Here is a 16,988-nt window from a genome sequence, read left to right on the forward strand (position 1 = left end):
ACGAGTGGGACACGCTCAGCTCGAGGCAGCTTTGAAGAAAAGTAATGAGTGTAATCTGTTGGAGTAATCTAGTTGAGTAAACTGGCATAATAATCCACCATGAGGTGTCTAATCATTAAAACCCCAAATCAGGAGAGCGTGTACAATTATGAAAAATAACCTGTCCGATTATTTTTCGTAATGACACAAGTCAGAGTGACATCTAGTGGTCGTTTTTTAAGTGTGTATAAATTGCTGATGTACTTCACTGCATTTTAGAGAGAAGTATTCTACATCTCTAATTACTAGTTGCTTTATACAGTAGCTTTTTATATTGAAACTGTAAAAGAAGCCTATAAATTATGATCCACTGTTTTAAAGTACCAAACAGCTTGTTAAATAGTCTTTTCCTAACATTAAATAAGTGGTTTCTAGTTGCCTAAAGTGAGCCTTAAAGAATAGAGTTATTGGTGGTTGTAATGATTCCTCTTGCTCATTTTGGCCATGAAGAGATCCTTTAGTAGAGCTGTTACACTGTAAGGAATGAGGGACGAAATCCACAATTCTGTTTATGTAAAAATTCATTCTTACATTCAGTTCCTTTGTAAAGCTTTTTAACTGATTGCAGCTGTCTTGCTTGGCTTTGATGATGCCTGATGAGTCGATTTAAAACAGATCCTTTCACAGCATGTCTTAACTTTACATACACTGCTGAGCTTTGTATTCTACTTTACGACACTGTCTATGACTTACTCTGAAGTCATGTCAAGTGTAATTTTAGTTTAAACAGTGCTTTTTATAAATCACTGTTTTGTAATAAACTGTAATTTAATATCTCCAATATTAAATGATTCAACGTAATTGTCAAACAAATACAACTTATTATACAAACAATATCCCTATATCTTCACTCCCTTGTAAAGCTCTGTTGGCTTCCCCTTGAACAATCGAACCCATGATTGAACCTTACAGTTGACCCCCACATTAAATCATTGTTCTTTCATGCTTTCTTTGTCAAACTTTGGATTAAATATTGATTTAGCTGAAATGAGGAAATGTATGAGTAGCATCTCACTGCCCTCTCTGGTTACAAGTTTCAAGTCTGTTGCATGTGTAATTACACCCAACAGTGACATCACAACGTACTAACACACCCTGGTGTACACTTCTACATCAACACAGCAGTGTGCAGTTACGCCACTAGAGGTCAGCATAAACTATTTCCAGCTGATGTTACGTTGCTCTTTAAGCTAGAATAGTAGCGATAGTGGGAGCTGAAAATGACGCACACCCCTGTGATCAAGTATTAAGTATTCTTTATGGCTGTTGGTTGTCCATATATATGTCAGGGTGTTGTGCATGACTGGAGATCATCAGGTTATTTAAAAATGTGAATCACCTATAGTAACAATTTAGAGCCAACATCATCCCAGCATTCTGAGTTTATGCTGCAATACTACTGCTAACTACTTTATTTGTACAGTAATTGATTTAATGAGGAACCAAGTTTCCCTCAACATAAAAACATTACCTAAAATGGCAACACATTTTTTTCTAAACTTCTGAAACTTTGCATCACACAGTGACTAAAATGGTCTCATCTAAAACATATAACATTGTGTCACATCACTTTATCTTTGTCTTCCTAGAAGCTTCCTACAGGGTCAAATCTTCCCACTCTCACCTAAACGGCCACATATGTATATGTCAGCGTGTGCTCTTTGCCATAATGGAGTCACAGTGGAGCTAAATGAAAGCCCTCGGCCCGTCTGTGACAGTACTGTACAGATCAAGCGGTAGGTCTTAATTACCGGAGGACTGAGTGAAGGCTCATTAGCTGAATGGATTTTAATGGGGCTAGTTAGGGAGATGAAAAGACACTGTCCCCGTGCACTGCATCAACACATTACCACAGGTAATGACCCTGGGGAGGCCTCCTCTATTCTAAACTTTACTAGAATTATACAGTATTTCCAGACAGCGGGTAAGGTGAATATTGTGTAGTGCAGTTTGATCATTTGTATATGGTAAATAATAAACTTAAAGACCGTGTAAATTGAATTCAGACATTTTCTTCTAAACACATTAAATAGGTCATACTTTTTTTTTTTTTAAAGGTGTAAAAAGCATTTCAACCATTTAGATTTGAATTGTGGAGCTAGGCTTCACAAACTGTGTTTCAAGATTTCTCTGTCTGGATTTAATGGGCGGGTCTGAAAATTGCCCCTGCTGCTGTAATGGTATAAATACATTCAGCGCACACTACTACTATTACTACAGTCTACAGTTAGCCAGTTAGCTTAGTTAGCCGCCGAGCTAGCCGCCGAGTTATCAGCTGAGTTAGCCGCCGAGCTAGCAGCTGAGTTAGCAGCAGAAAGCTCTCAGGCCTAGCGTCCATGTTTCTGTTAGAGGTGGTGACTTTGATTGACAGGTGACACTTGGTAGGGGGCGGGGTTTCAGCGGCGACTCGGCAGGCACTCCCACAGCGTTTGGGAGCAGAGAATAAGGTTGATTTTTAGACAACTTTGAAGCCTAATTTCATATATTTGGCGATTTTTTTAATCATTCAAATTTTGCAGGGTGGTTAACAACACATTTTTCTGTGGTATGTCAAACTCAGAACACATATTTATTTTCACTTTACACTGACTTTAAAGTGGAATAATGGGATCTGAAAACAGAAAAAACACTCACATAAGCTTTGAAATTGCAAACCCAAACACCAAAGAGACAGAAAATCATACACATTTATGCTTTCTGCTGGAGACTTCCATTCACCGTGCCCTACAGTAGCACAACTGCATATATTTTCAGCTCAGGTGGCCCAGCTGGGAAGCAAACCTTGACTTGCTGGGAGCTACAGCGCCATGAAATCCACAACTCGGTGAACCGCTTCATCTGACAATACTTTACAACTACCTTCAATGTATATTTTTAAAAGCAGTGGACCGAGCAGGAAGTGAACTCTCGACTGCCGTCGTCTCATTTCCATGGGTTAGTCATAAACACGTACACACACACATACGCTAAAACACACAAAATAATACACTCTACTGCTCAGAAGCCAGGTGACATTCCATCAAATTGCACGGCCTAAAACAATACCAAAAATAACACACACCAGCTTCCGTGCTCACACAAGCACACACACACACCCTGGAGAGTGAAGGATGAACGGAGGGAGCCGACATAGGGAGAGTGGCAGTGAGGGAGGAGTGTGTGTGTGTGTGTGTGTGTGTGTGTGTGTGTGTGTGTGTGTGTGTGTGTGTGTGTGTGTTTATGTTTGTGTGTGTGTGTGTGTGTGTGTGAGACGCCAGTGTTGTCATTATGCTTTCCCCTTCATTGGAGACCTGCTCATCTGGCTAATGGGATTGGCTACAGTCACTGCAGTTTATGGAGATTGCACACACACATACACACATGCATGCACACACACAGGGATGTAGAGAAAGAAAGAAAGAAAGAAAGAAGAAAAGATGTACTGAGGATAAGGAGATGGACGTGTGACTGTTACCGTCAGTAGATTTGTATGATGGGGAAGACATCAATGTGAGAGAGGACAATGAAGAGAAGGACTTAGTCAATAAATGTCTGTACAGATGGGGGGAGCGTGTATTGTTACTGATGGAGAGATTGTGAAATGGACAAAGAGAAAATGAGACTGCGATGGACAGACTGAGTTGTCAATAGCAACTTTAACCAAAGAGACACAAGAAGAGAGAGAGGGGGGGAGGTTCAAACAAAGAAGGAAAATGATGGGTAGTAAAAGGAAAAGAGTCACAGGACAAAGCAAAAAAGAAAAAAAAATAGGAAAGGAATATCTGAAGAAAACAGCACAGTAGAAGAAAACATGATTCATTCATATTTGAACGCCTGCACTTTCACCCTGAAACACACAGCTGTCTAACAGGCACCTTCCTGTGTGTTCTCCTGACTCGTCCGTCACCTTTCCATCTTTCAACTGTGTTATACTTTGTTTTATATATTGGAATGTCTATGTGTGAGTGTGTGTGTGTGTGTGTCAAAATCCAGCAGAGTATAAAAGAGTACAAAAAAGATTTTCTGTGGTCCATTAGTGGCCTTGAGAGGAGCAAACCTCCTCTGCATCTGCTCTACTGGTCAAAGATACAACGGGCCAACACCTCTGTCACGAGCCCTGACTCCCACCATATGAAGCCAAACAATTAGATTGTGTGTGTGTGTGTGTGTGTGTGTGTGTGTGTGTGTGTGTGTGTGTGTGTGTGTGTGTGTGTGTGTGTGTGTGTGTGTGTGTGTGTGTGTGTGTGTGTGTGTGTGTGTGCGTGCGCGCGTGCGTGGGTTTATCATGCACTGGTAGTGTAGCAAATGTCAACTCTCCATTGCCCACATTAAGGAAAATGTAAGAAATTGGACAGAAGCTCAAGTAATGCTTTCAAAGCAAACAGAGGTGTATTTAAGGAAACTCAAATATCCTGTGTTGATTGACTGAGTTGATTGAATACAACTGATAAATATGAACATAATAGATGAATTATGTTGTTTTAGTTGCCATTATGTTGTTCTACTTTTAGCTACACTAGCAGCATGGCTCTAGAGATGGTCTGTTGGTCAATTAACCACTTTGGTCCAGACTGATATTGGTGATGAAATGTCATGTTCCTTGGAGGATGTAGCCTAATAACTTTGCCTGCAAGCTGACATTTGGGGTGTCTGACTATGTTTTTAAAAATATATATTTTATTCATAAATATATATATTTCAACAAATATATATATTTCACACAGGATGAATTGTTAAAACACTGGTCATTTGCTTTATGACCAAATAAAAGTGAAGACATTTCCATCTACCTCTGTTGCACTTTGAGTTTGGTGCGTTAATAAGCAAATGTTAGCATGATGACACGCTAAACAAAGCTGACAAACACAGTAACCATTGTACTTGCTACACATTAGCATTTTGCACTGTCACTGTGAGCATGTTAGCATGCTAACGTTAGCATTTAGCTCAAAGGATTGCTGTGCCTTAGTACAACCTCACAGGGCTGCTACCATAGAGCCTGTAGACTCTCATTCTGGTTTAATGACTTTATTGATTGACTAACTGGATAATATTATGCTGTTTTACTTGTTACTGTAATGCAGCTGAGGTGGAAAATATTGATTAAAGGAAAATGATCAACCAACCCTATCCCTAACCCTTACCCTAATCCTAAATTATTTCTATTTTGTTGAAGTTTATGCTATGTTTGGATGGAAACCTGACTGAAATCAATTGTATGTTACATTTATTTATATTGAAATAGTACACATGTAGTGGTTTACATGTAGTGTTATAATATATAACTACTGAACAGAAGAATCAATAGAAGAAGGCAGTGTTGGGGCGGGGGGTTCTTTTTTTCTGACAGGATGTTGCCCTGTCATGTTAAAATTCCTGGCATTATACTGCTGTAAATGCTAACTTCAGTTTCCTGGTGTCTTTATTTATTTGTTTGTGTGTTTTTTTGCATGCAACAAGCTGTGTAACTGTCAAATAACAGTCAGTGGTGGAGACACCTCTTGATGTGAGGAACAGGTGCATTTTTAACCTAGGGGAGAAACCTACGAGTCTCTGTTTGTGTGTGTGTGTGTGTGTGTGTGTGTGTGTGTGTGTAGATGTGTGCGTTTATTTAACCTCTTGGGGACCCTTTCCATTATTAACACATAGTGTCATTTCTGAGGTCCTGGTTAAAGTTAGGGGTAAGGTGTAAATTGAGGTTAGGTTAAGGTTATGCCGAATGACGTTCCTGCCGATTGCCGACCAATATTCCTGCTGCAACGTTGACCTCTTAATGACAACACAGGAATAAAGATAGAGATTATATAGGCTATAAATAACTACTACAGACTAAAGACTAAAAGACTTCTACAGGAATAAATGCATTTGAAGAGTTTACCATATTGGTATGTCTGAAAAAGTGAGGTCGTCTTAAATTTGGAGAGAGAATGGCAACAGAGTAGAAAGAATGAATAGGTGAGTAGGAGGTTGACAGAGACGGATAGGGAAGAGTGGAAGATGTGCAGATAGAGGGAAGGGAGAGCTGAACAGTGTTGAGGGATCAGAAAGGAGTTGTGGAAAAGTTGAGAGTTATTCAAAGTTGAGAAGGAGAGATGTAGTGAGGGTGGAGGAGGAGGGGGAGGAGACAGATGGAGAGAGCCGAGGAGAAAGAGTTTGGTGAGGGGATGATGAAAGACGAAGACAAACTAGTCAGAAAGTTACAGAGTTGGGGAAAGTCTGTGGATTGGGTCAAAAGTTCAAACTGCTACATCCCACTGTCACTGTATTGAAGCCGATTGCTGTCGAGAAAAAAATAAGGATTAGATTAAACAAGAATGTAGATACAAAATTATTGATCATTTTTGATAATTATAGATTGTGATGCAAAACATTTTTTAAAGAAATGTTCAGCTTTTCATTATTTTGGTTTCCCACCAGTAAATAGTAACTTTTTTAAACTGTCTCCTAATTTGACTAAGAAAGTCAAAAACCATTATCATACAATTATGATTTAACAATTATGTATTAAGTCAAAATGTAGGCTTACAGGCAAATCACTGGTAGCATATGACCTATGTCAAAACACCCGTTGCTTTCTATGTAAGCCAGTCTATCAGCTGTGCTGCTCGTCATCATTACGGATTGAGGTGCATGAAGTCATAAAAATGCACCACTGTCCTATTTCCCAGCATTGGCTTTTATTAAGTCTTTAGAAAAGTAGTAATTTTATCATATTGCTCCCCAGATCAGTACATGACTATTCTGTATTTATGTACTTTATGATTTATTGCTTCTGGTAAGTCTTATTGTCTTAGAATTTTGATTAACGCAGTCTGATTGTGATGTATTTTTATCACTGTTGACATTTCATCACTTTCTTTCTCTGGCAGAAATATGCTTCCGTACATCTGAAATGTGAGAAATAAACTAGTGCAATGTAAAATATGTATTTACTTGTATTACTTGATCTTGTTATTCTTAATCAAAAGTACGAACTGAGGCAGGTTTACTTTTGGAGTCATAAACTGAACATACAATTGAGATTTGATTTAACAACTCAGAAAAGAGAAGTTGTTTTAAACTTTGACTGTTTGACTGACACTGAGGTCTGAATCGGCCAAACTTTACAGCTGACTGAGAGACTGAATGATAAAAGGGAGAGAAGATGGGATGTCAGATAAACACAGGAGGAGGATGATGGGAACAAAAGACAGGGAGAGAGAGGATGATTGAATCATAGAGAAGAATCAATTACTAAAGCCATCATGGGGGATGGATGGATGGGCAACACGAATAGAAGATTGATAAACAACATGGATGATGCAGGGCATCAAACCTAGCTTCTGCAACCTGAGGGGAAGTGAACCTGACAGCAGCAATGGTAACCATTACAAAGGGATTATAGATCCCTTAGTGATATGACCCTCACTCAATGAGAGAGAGCAGTATGAGACCAAATCAAAGAGACCAAGAACAGTACATGTGGTGGAAAATTTGATATGGAAGAGATGTAACGCTGGTGGGAGCTGAGCTTAATCACTGCAGAAAACATCCTGTTGTTTGTTGTTTCTGATTCATTGAAATAATGTAAAATACTAATGAAGGTAGAATAAAAAAATAATATTGTAAAAATGCAAATGGAGAAGAAAAATAACCAAAAGCTAGTCCTTCTTTAAGTGATGGCCAACAACCATTCTGCAAGGGTTAGTGCTGACTGCCAGTTGAGACAGGTCTAAGTTAAACAGTGGAGGAAGGCAGTTGTTAGTTACGCTGCCCAACACCTTACCAATGCATGGGGTTAATGGTGATTATGTTATGGTATTAGGAAGGTTATTTGGATATTTACTTCATAGTATGAGGAAAAGTTGATTTGTAGCTCAACAGTCCTTCCAAAAGAAGTGAAGCTAAGCGTTACATCCTTTGCGATAGGTAGGAGTCAATTTGCTTCCCCATACTTTTGATTTGTTCAGAGAATCTAATTGGTCTGGTGTTGTGCCCACTGACAGCTGTTTCCACTGCAAAAAAGATCTACCAATCAAGGTAAACTAGCGACATAGCTTCATCCATGAAACACAAACATTACAACAAAACAAATTGGCACATCACAATCGGGGGGGGGAAATGTTGCCCTTAACAACAGCTACTAAAGCTTCCATTTCAAGTAAAAATTACATTGGTGGTACAAATTTGTCAGTTGCTCGTCATTACTTAGCACAAAGCAACAATAAAACCCCTAATGACACACTGGTTAACATGACCAAGGCTAGATGAGGTAGCAGTAAGGTTTTCTGAGAAATGTGGTCCGAGAAACCTTCATTCTGACTCATACTGTATCCCAACAGCTCCAGACAGCTCGACACCCACACAGTTGAACAAATACTTGCCCCCACTGATCACACCCATTGTGTCATTTTTAAATGCATTAATGGATTACTTAGTGTGGCATTGTCATTCAACTCTGATTAAGTGGATTCACCGATTTTTGTACAGTTGATCAACACTACACCAGGATTGTCTATGAAGCCCCTGACCCGTGTCAAATCTAGCTATCAGACAATACAGTGTACAACAAAATAGTGACAGCAGGTAATAAAAATGACCAATGCAGAATGTAGCCTATAATGTCATGAACTGGTGAGTCATGAAATTACCAAAATATCTGAATAGGTTATGCTGTTCTACAGACAGACATGTATCCAGCCTCAGACATAAATGACAAGCAAGTAATGTACCCGCCATTCATCCAGCCAGTCAGCCATGTATGAGGCCTGAGTGCTGTTGTGTATTTGTGTAGAGCTCAGTGACTATTGGCGAGCTGTCAGTGGCTGTAACACAGATCCTGACGTGTAGCAGCCCTCTAAGACCTCCCCTGGAGTCTGTCAAGAGAAAGAAGGGGAAAGAATGTGTGTGTGTGTGTGTATTTCTTTCCGTTCATGTGTCTGTCTGAATCTGCAGGTGGTAGGAAGGCGTGGGTATAGATCAATAATAATCAGCTGCAGCAGAACTGGAAGTTCACCCAATAGTGCCTCAGCTCCAACAAACACACTCAAATGTGCACACATACATGCACGGCGGGAATCAAAAACCAATCCATACACCTTGTGACACTTGTGTTGTGTAGCCCAAACTACAGTGACAGACCTAAACCAAAGGCAATATACACACACACGCACACACACACACACACACACAAAACAACCTCAAACAAAAGCGCTTACTCACGCTCAAAAAGTACCAACTAAAAAAAATGCATGCGTTTAATTTCATTGATTTTCGATACACCTCTACACCCTCATCCCTCTCTCTCCTCTCCTTCTCCTAACCCCTAACCCTCAGATCGAGCCCCACCCGTTCTCCACCCGTTCTCTTGTCCTTTACCTCTTTGAAGTGGTCTTGATAATGTCAGAGACTTTCTGTATGTAGTCGGTGGCGAGCACCACGATCTCTTCGTCTTCTGAGAAGCTGTCATGGAAGATTCTGTCCAGCAGGCGTTTCCAGTGAAGCTGTAGTGAGACAAGGAATGATACTGTGTTAGATTTTTATAGAGTCATGCAGTTTATCTTCCTAAGAAACATCAATTGATTTTCTTTCATTTAATTGTTAAATACACAATAGTTTTACTTTTTTGTACAGATGGCCTGTGTGTGTTTATTTAAAAAAGGCCTCCCTGATTTTATATTTGACAATAAAGCAGGGTATGCTTTAGGGCGTGGCTACGTTGTGATTGACAGGTTGATTGGTTCACAGGTTCAGGAAGGCGCCTCTTGCTCCTCCTGATGCCCATATAAGTAGAATCCGTGTTTGTTTTTTTACCCAGCATGCACCTGAAATTTTCAAGATGGCGCTGCTCAGATCCGATACTATTCGCTTCCAAGCAGCAGTCCACAAACCAATGGGTGACGTCATGTTCACCTGGACCATAAAATAGTGATTGTCAACATCTTTTTTCCATAAGATTAATCAAAAATGTATTAATGACTGAAGGGGAATTCATGAATGTGAATTGGTGTAGAGACTAATTATGAGTCAGAATATGAACACTATGTGAGGGTTAAAGGCTTGGATTCGTGTATATTTTTCTCACTGTCAACAAAACCCATAAAAAGATTCTCAATACTTAATGATTTCCCTGCCCTGTCTGTGGCTCCCAGCTTAAATTCCCCTTCATCTATATTTGTCTATTTCTTCTCTTCTTGGTTTATTTGCTCTTCCTAAGGTTAAATCTTGAAAAAAAACAATTCCAAATATATAGTTTCATTTTTGAAAATGTCATCTTTGAAAAAAGCTGGCCCCTGTAGTTTTCAGTAAATGTTACTAAAACAGGAGTAAATTGTGCATCTGTTAGGGACTATTTTGAGCTGTGGATGAATACACATGTGTGGCTTTCGTGAGTATTTACGGAAGCGGGACAGTGTTTGTGGGACTGAGTGAACATAAACTGCAGTCATGCCGAATCATAATGAAGGAAAATGTCACCCAGTGCAGTGTGGAGCTGTACGGCACAGAGGAATAATATATAAGACTTTGGATACACAAACAATACATGTTAGGACCAATTAAGTGTTGGTTTAGGTCTTTTCATGGGAAAGTATAGACCATCGCCTGACATACATTTACACAGTATGTCACACTGCATAAGCTTTACGCATAATATCATTTGTAAAGTCTGTAAAACTCATGATATAAAGTTATGTTCTGCTACTAATGCTGACATCACTAACAGGCATAACATTAAATACATTGCACATGCTTGCTAGACACACACAGGTGTTGTCACTTTGCCTGATTAGACTTCATCATACAGTAGCTCCAACCTGTGCTGATATCTAATTAATCTGAATATGTGACACCCGTGTGACACCTGTGTGCCTGTGCAGCGCCTGGAACTGCTATTCATTAGTTCTGCCTCAGACATAGTCCTACATTTAGATATATATCTTTCCCAATACAGCACAAATATCTACTGTATATATATGAATGGATGAACCAAACTGATAGGACACTCTGAGCCTTGGTAATGCAAAATGTATAGATAGTGCCAAACCCCATTTTCATTGATTTTATCAGCCTGATTTTTGTTCTGATTGTTTTGTATCAGCCAGCGAAGCACGAAACAACATTCTGATAGATATCATGGTGTATTGTCATGTTTTCAAGAAAGACCTTTTCTATTTTAAAGCTTCAGGTTTACACACAGTAAAGAGATTGACTGTGTTATTTTAACTGGAGAAAAAATTAGAAATTTGATGTTTATAAACCAAGATCTCAAGTATTAAGATGTGTTTTTTTTTGTAGTGAATTGACTGATTCTTATCCTTATACTTTTTCACTGATTTTGGTTTGACAGAGTTATCATTTTGAGATTAAAAAGTATGACTCTTGATGCAAATTGCGTCCCTAGTGTGCAAAGGATTACAGTAAAACCACCAGGGGTTTTTACAAGGGCTGCATTTGTACTCCAGATCCAATTTAAATCAAATAATTAGCAGCAGCACAGTGAAGCTGTTTAGCATTGTCCTGTCTTTCTCTTCTTTCCGCGTCCTCCTTTTTTCTTGTCAGTGTCTCTTGTCAGTGTGACCCCTTTCATTCACACTCATATTTAAACATGTTTCCTTTTCTTTCTTTTTTCTTTTTTCTTGGCTGTATGGCTAAAAATCACACTCTTTATCTTTTTTCCCTTCATTCTTCATCCATCCCTCCCTCAACCATGAAACATCTTGAGGATTCTCTGTCAGTGTTCCTGCTGCTTCAGGGGAGAGCCTCCTCCTCCTCTTCCTTTTTCTTTCTCTACCTCTGTTATCTGCAGTGTCTTCCTCTCTTCCCTCCCTCAGTAATTTCCAGCACCCCCCAATGTCTCCTCATTTTCTCCTTTTCTCTCAACCTACTTCTTTTATTTCCTCCCTCAATCTCCCCCGTCTGCAGGGCTGACATCTTTTGTGAGACACTTAGGCCTCTATATATATGTGTGTGTGAGTGTGTGTCAGTGCATGTGTGCGTGCACGCACGTTTAGCTTCACCACTCCCTCTTTCCCCAAACAGACACCCTCCCCTAGTGTGCTCGCCACACTACTTAAAATGCTCAGTTGGAGTTCAAATCTTAACCCATCACGTCTGCTTCCACCAAAAATGGATGTGCTTGTACTTGTAAATGATGTGTGTGTGTGTGTGTGTGTGTGAGTGAGCGCGTGTGTGTGTGTGTGCAGAGCTCACATCGGGAGCGATTCGCTGTAGCTGCCTGAGGGTGATGCGGTTATACATGGTGCTGATGTCCTTTCTTTGGTCATCATATTCTGATACAGTGATCTGGGAAGAGAGGAGATTTTTACTCAACACTGCACACATACACACACACACACACACACACACACACACACACATACACACACACACACACACGAGCGCAGACATGCAACCAGCTCACGTTGGCCAGACGGGTCTCCAGCTGTATAATCTCCTTGGACTTCTGCGTGGCGTTGTGAGCTCCCAGCATGCTCAGCAAGCGTTCCATCAGGGCCTTGTACGCTGCCAAGATCTGAGAGGCAAAATGACATCAACGCTAATAGACAGGAGGAGCTGCGACATCATCAGTAATGGCCGGTGACAGGATGACATGTGGTGAAGTGGACAGGATAACAAAAGCACAGTGGGTGACAGAGGAAAACAGGTGGATTGATGAAGACTGGTCAATGGGACAGATGGGGGAAGAGAGGAGTGAGAGCAAAGAGAGGGAAGAAGAGGATGATAGGACAGATGCAGTCAAACAGGGAGTTAGAGAAAAAGGGAGGAAAAAGAGGAAAACATGATGGGAAGGAGGGAAAGAATGGGAGGAGTGAGGAAAGGAGTCAAAGAAGAAGCATGCTTACCTTCACACTGTCCTCATCCTGGCCCAGGTAGAGGCTTCTTTCAGGCAGTGTGAGCCCCTCCTGATCAATCTACACAAACACACACACACTTACTATTATTGAATATTTTATGGTATGTGATCACATATGTTGTGCTAAGCTGCCAACAGATGGACTTTCGAGGGTTAGTTAATATAATTATGATCGACAATGAGGCCAATAATTACAAGCCATCAAACATATGCTACAAAAGTGAATTAATCATTAAATTCAATTAATAAATCATATCCACACTTAGGGTCATTTTGCATGTTGGACTAACGTTCATCTTTTATTTAATCTTTGTCAGTGTTGTTCAGTGAAAACAAAAGCATTTCCCCACATGTGTTGATGTAGTATTTTGAGGTAAACTGAAGGATTATGTGTTCTTTTATGGGTTGAGGAAACTACTCAGGATTTTTAAGCTGAACAAACAACTATAAAGCCACTTTGATTATCTGAAAAAGACATTGTCACAAAGCTGAAAGCAGGGCTGTTTCTCTCAACTCATTAAAAATTGACGTACATGGTTTTCACAGGCCAGCGACAATATTAGATGCTAGTGCCTGACAGCTTTTAATGTGTCTGTCAGTCAGAAAACCTGAAAATAAAGTTCCTCTAAGACAAAATATTATAAACTCAAGGTTCACTTACTAGCTTTTTCTGGAGCTTTCAACCATATCTCACAAGCTTTTTCAGCAAATGGAACTGGCTCAGGTGTCTTAACTATACACTGTAGCTACTGTATATAACAAGGTATAACGTCACCTGCTCTTTTTTTAACTGTAACTGTTTTGAAGCCAAGAGTTGTAACTTACGGTCAGTGCCATCTTTTCTAATTGGAGCCAGGGGCTTCCAAATAAGCAATGCGGAGCTTTGGCTTTCACACTCTGGAAACATGCCAAGCTACCTCAAAACCAAGCTAACATTAGGCTTATTGAAATATTACGACAATAGTCCAACTCAGTGCGAGTCCCAGAGCCAGGGAAAGCAGCAAATGAACTAACTGTCAGTCAATGCACACACATCAGACATTAAGGCTATTATAAGTCTTCTCTATCTTATTAATGGAGCAATAATTTACAAAATGACCACCAGCATACTTATAAGAAGGCCTGTATTTAGCAATTGAGACCAGAATGACTCATTGAAAAACTAATTGAATGACTGAAAAAGGCTGTGAGATATGGTCTAAAGCAGGGGTTCTCAAACTTAATGGGGTCGGGGACCCCTAATGGCGCAAAATATTTTGCAAGGACCCCCTCTTAATCACAACACAAATTTAGGCTTACAACTTACATCATATAGGCTTAATATCTGTTCTGTTCTGTTCTGTCCCCGGACCCCACTTTGAGAACCACTGGTCTAAAGAACTAGAAAGAGGTAAAAAGAGAACCTTGTAATTTAGAATATTTTTACCACAGATATGTGTTTTTAGGTTAAGAATGAAACTCCATCCTCAGTCCAGGTTCAGTCCCATTAATTTAATCAACCTCAAAGAATGTCATAGGTCTTTGACTGTGCTCTATCTGACCATTTTTAAGATTTCTAGGAAAACACACACATACAGAAACTCTAATACACTCATGGTCTTATAAACACACGTCATTCGTTCTCACAAATGTGCTCTCTCACCCTGATGGCGTTCCTGGAGGAGTTTTTGTCGTCCACGTTGACAGTGAGGGAGAAGAACACGGCGGTGCTGTACACCCCCTGGGTCCTGTACAGCAGCTCGTTGAAGTCCGGCCTCAGTGGAGCGCCCTCTCTCTCCCACCCAGCAGCACTTGGGGGAGCCCACACCAGGTCCCACCCCCCACAGCTGTCTATCACCTCCGTCATAGGGTCAGAGCCCAGCTTGTCGATCTCCTGGATGTTGATGCACGATCGGTAGAACTCCTTGACCTTGCGTTCTGCTGAGTTGGGCCCGTGCCTCCGTATTGGCTCTAGCAAGAGGCGCTGTAGTTTCTCCTCATTGTGCTCCCCAATTGCTGTGATGATGCCATAGCTCAGCTTGTCCTCAGGGATGCCATGGCGCCTCAGCCAGCCGCCACAAGCAAACGAGTAGAAGTCTTGGCAAGGCTGGATGGTTGGGTCAATATTGGACTGAACGAAGCGTGCCGCCCGCAGCAGGGAGCGTTTGCGTTGGCAGTCCTGTCTGCACTGCGGGTCTTGCTGGGCCTCCAGGGAAATGTATTTGAGTGCCAGCATGCTGCCCAAGATGACGCACATGCCGGCTGCAAAAACCAGAGCAGAGAGGAGGCAAATCTCCCTCCGACTCCATCGGGGAAGCCCGCCGCTACCGCCGGTGTTGTTTTGATCTTTGTTTCGACTGTTTGACCAGGTCCCTCCTCGAGTACGACCCACGTGACGATCCAGACTGCCACCCAGGTGAAGGGTCATACCGTTGCTTAAGATATCACTGCTGTAGCGACCACCGTATTTCACTTCCTGGAACTCATCATAGTGGGCAGTTAGTGAGTATGTCTTCTCCATGGCAATGGGCTGTTATGAATGAGACATCAATAGCAGAAAACTGCAAAGAGAAAAAGGGACTAAAAATGACTTATTTCTGTGTTCAGACTACAACCATGACTACTCCTACTGAGACAAAGAGAAGGCACGGACTACAGGGCAAAACAGTGATTTGATGTCAAAGCCCCGTTGGCCTTCTTCAGGCAAAGTCCCCTTTGTTCTTTTTAAATCACAAGCCAGCAGAGTGAGGGGCTCCCATTCTGCATGAGGAATCTCTTGGGTCCCGCTCTCTCTCTCTCATCCTCTTTCTCTCCGCTCCCTTTCCATTTGTTCTCTTCTCCTCCCTCTCTCCAACCAGTTACAGGTCACCTGTCGATAAAAATAGAAATGAGATAGGAGAGGGCTGTAAGACGAGCGAGAGATAGGAAATTGAATCCACAATGACAACAGCACAGAATGACAAAATAGTGTCCGTTGTGGCACATTTCCCTACTTTGTCTTGTACTGTTGTTTGTTGGCTAAAGCTGTTGGATTGATTGGTGATAGTCATCCCTCAGGGAGACAACGTCCCCGGGTGACTCACAGCTTTGGATGGATCAGTGTGACAAGAGCAAACAGTTGAGCATCAGCTGGGCATGAAGAGGTATAGCCATAACTTAGTGTGTGTCAGTCCAAAATTGATCTAAAACTTTTTTATTATTACAGAAAGATAGGGGGGGGGGAGGGGGGTGGGGGAGTGTCTCAACACACTGAAGACACACACACACACACCTACACATCAGCTGATCCTCCGAGCAGATTCTGAGGGAATAACAAGCTATCACACTACAAACAGATGCCAACATTTAAATCACATTCGCAAGTGTTCCCATTTAAACTGAGGTTAAATACATTTTTCGACACAAAGGCTGACAACAAACTGCATTCACAGCATGTACGCGGATTTGTGCAGTGGCAGCCCAGACACACACACACACCCACATCCAAAATATTTTATAGAGGTTTTCTACTGCTGATATATTCTACATAATGCCTGTAGGAAATATCATAAGCCTTTAGACAGAGAGACTGACTGATAAATTGTTTTTTGGATGCTGTCCCAATGTGAGTTTACAAACCCTTCTGTGTGTGTGTGTGTGTGCGTGCATGCGTGTGTGTGAGTGTTTTCAGTGGCTCAGTGCAGTGAACTTGCTGAGAGCTGTGAAGGCGATCTGTGAAAATTGATCCCTGTTATCTCCTCTGAGAATAGCAAACTTCAGCACTGATGTCTTTAACGAGCTTCCCCTCGCCTTATGGGAGTGCTGTATGCAGATAAGAGGGAGAGGAGACAGAAGCAAAAGAAAGAGAAGTTAAGTTGTTTTACAGGTAAACAAAGGGATGGGAGGTAGTGGATGGATGGTGAGTGGATTAAAGTGTTAGTTTTTTTAGTGGGGAGAGGAAGGGTTGATAAGATAAAGAGAATTTAGGGAAAAGTGCATATTGGTAAAGTTCCCCTCAAACACTGCAGAGATCTGAGGTTTAATTGTTGATGATATTTCATTCTAATAAAAACAAGTGTGACCACTGGTGGGAAGCCAGCTAGGGCTCATTGTCATAGTCCAGTGCCTTTATGAATGTTCAGCGCATCATCTACATTCA

General features: G+C 41.0%; 1 protein-coding gene across 1 annotated transcript in view; it reads right to left on the reverse strand.

The window, feature by feature from the left end:
- LOC133980796 (endothelin-converting enzyme-like 1) overlaps nt 1–15,371 on the reverse strand; it is a 37,312-nt gene extending 21,941 nt beyond the window's left edge. Inside the window, exons 1-6 of the mRNA XM_062419601.1 lie at nt 15,263–15,371; nt 14,514–15,196; nt 12,861–12,929; nt 12,419–12,529; nt 12,208–12,300; nt 9,376–9,500 (exon numbers count right to left, since the gene is read on the reverse strand). Coding sequence (XP_062275585.1) covers nt 9,376–9,500; nt 12,208–12,300; nt 12,419–12,529; nt 12,861–12,929; nt 14,514–15,196; nt 15,263–15,371 — 1,190 coding nt within the window. The remainder of the gene's footprint in view (nt 1–9,375; nt 9,501–12,207; nt 12,301–12,418; nt 12,530–12,860; nt 12,930–14,513; nt 15,197–15,262) is intronic.
- Nucleotides 15,372–16,988: the final 1,617 nt, after the last annotated feature.

The sequence above is a fragment of the Scomber scombrus genome, chromosome 5 (assembly GCF_963691925.1).
Source record: "Scomber scombrus chromosome 5, fScoSco1.1, whole genome shotgun sequence".
In the NCBI taxonomy this organism is placed as follows: domain Eukaryota; kingdom Metazoa; phylum Chordata; class Actinopteri; order Scombriformes; family Scombridae; genus Scomber; species Scomber scombrus.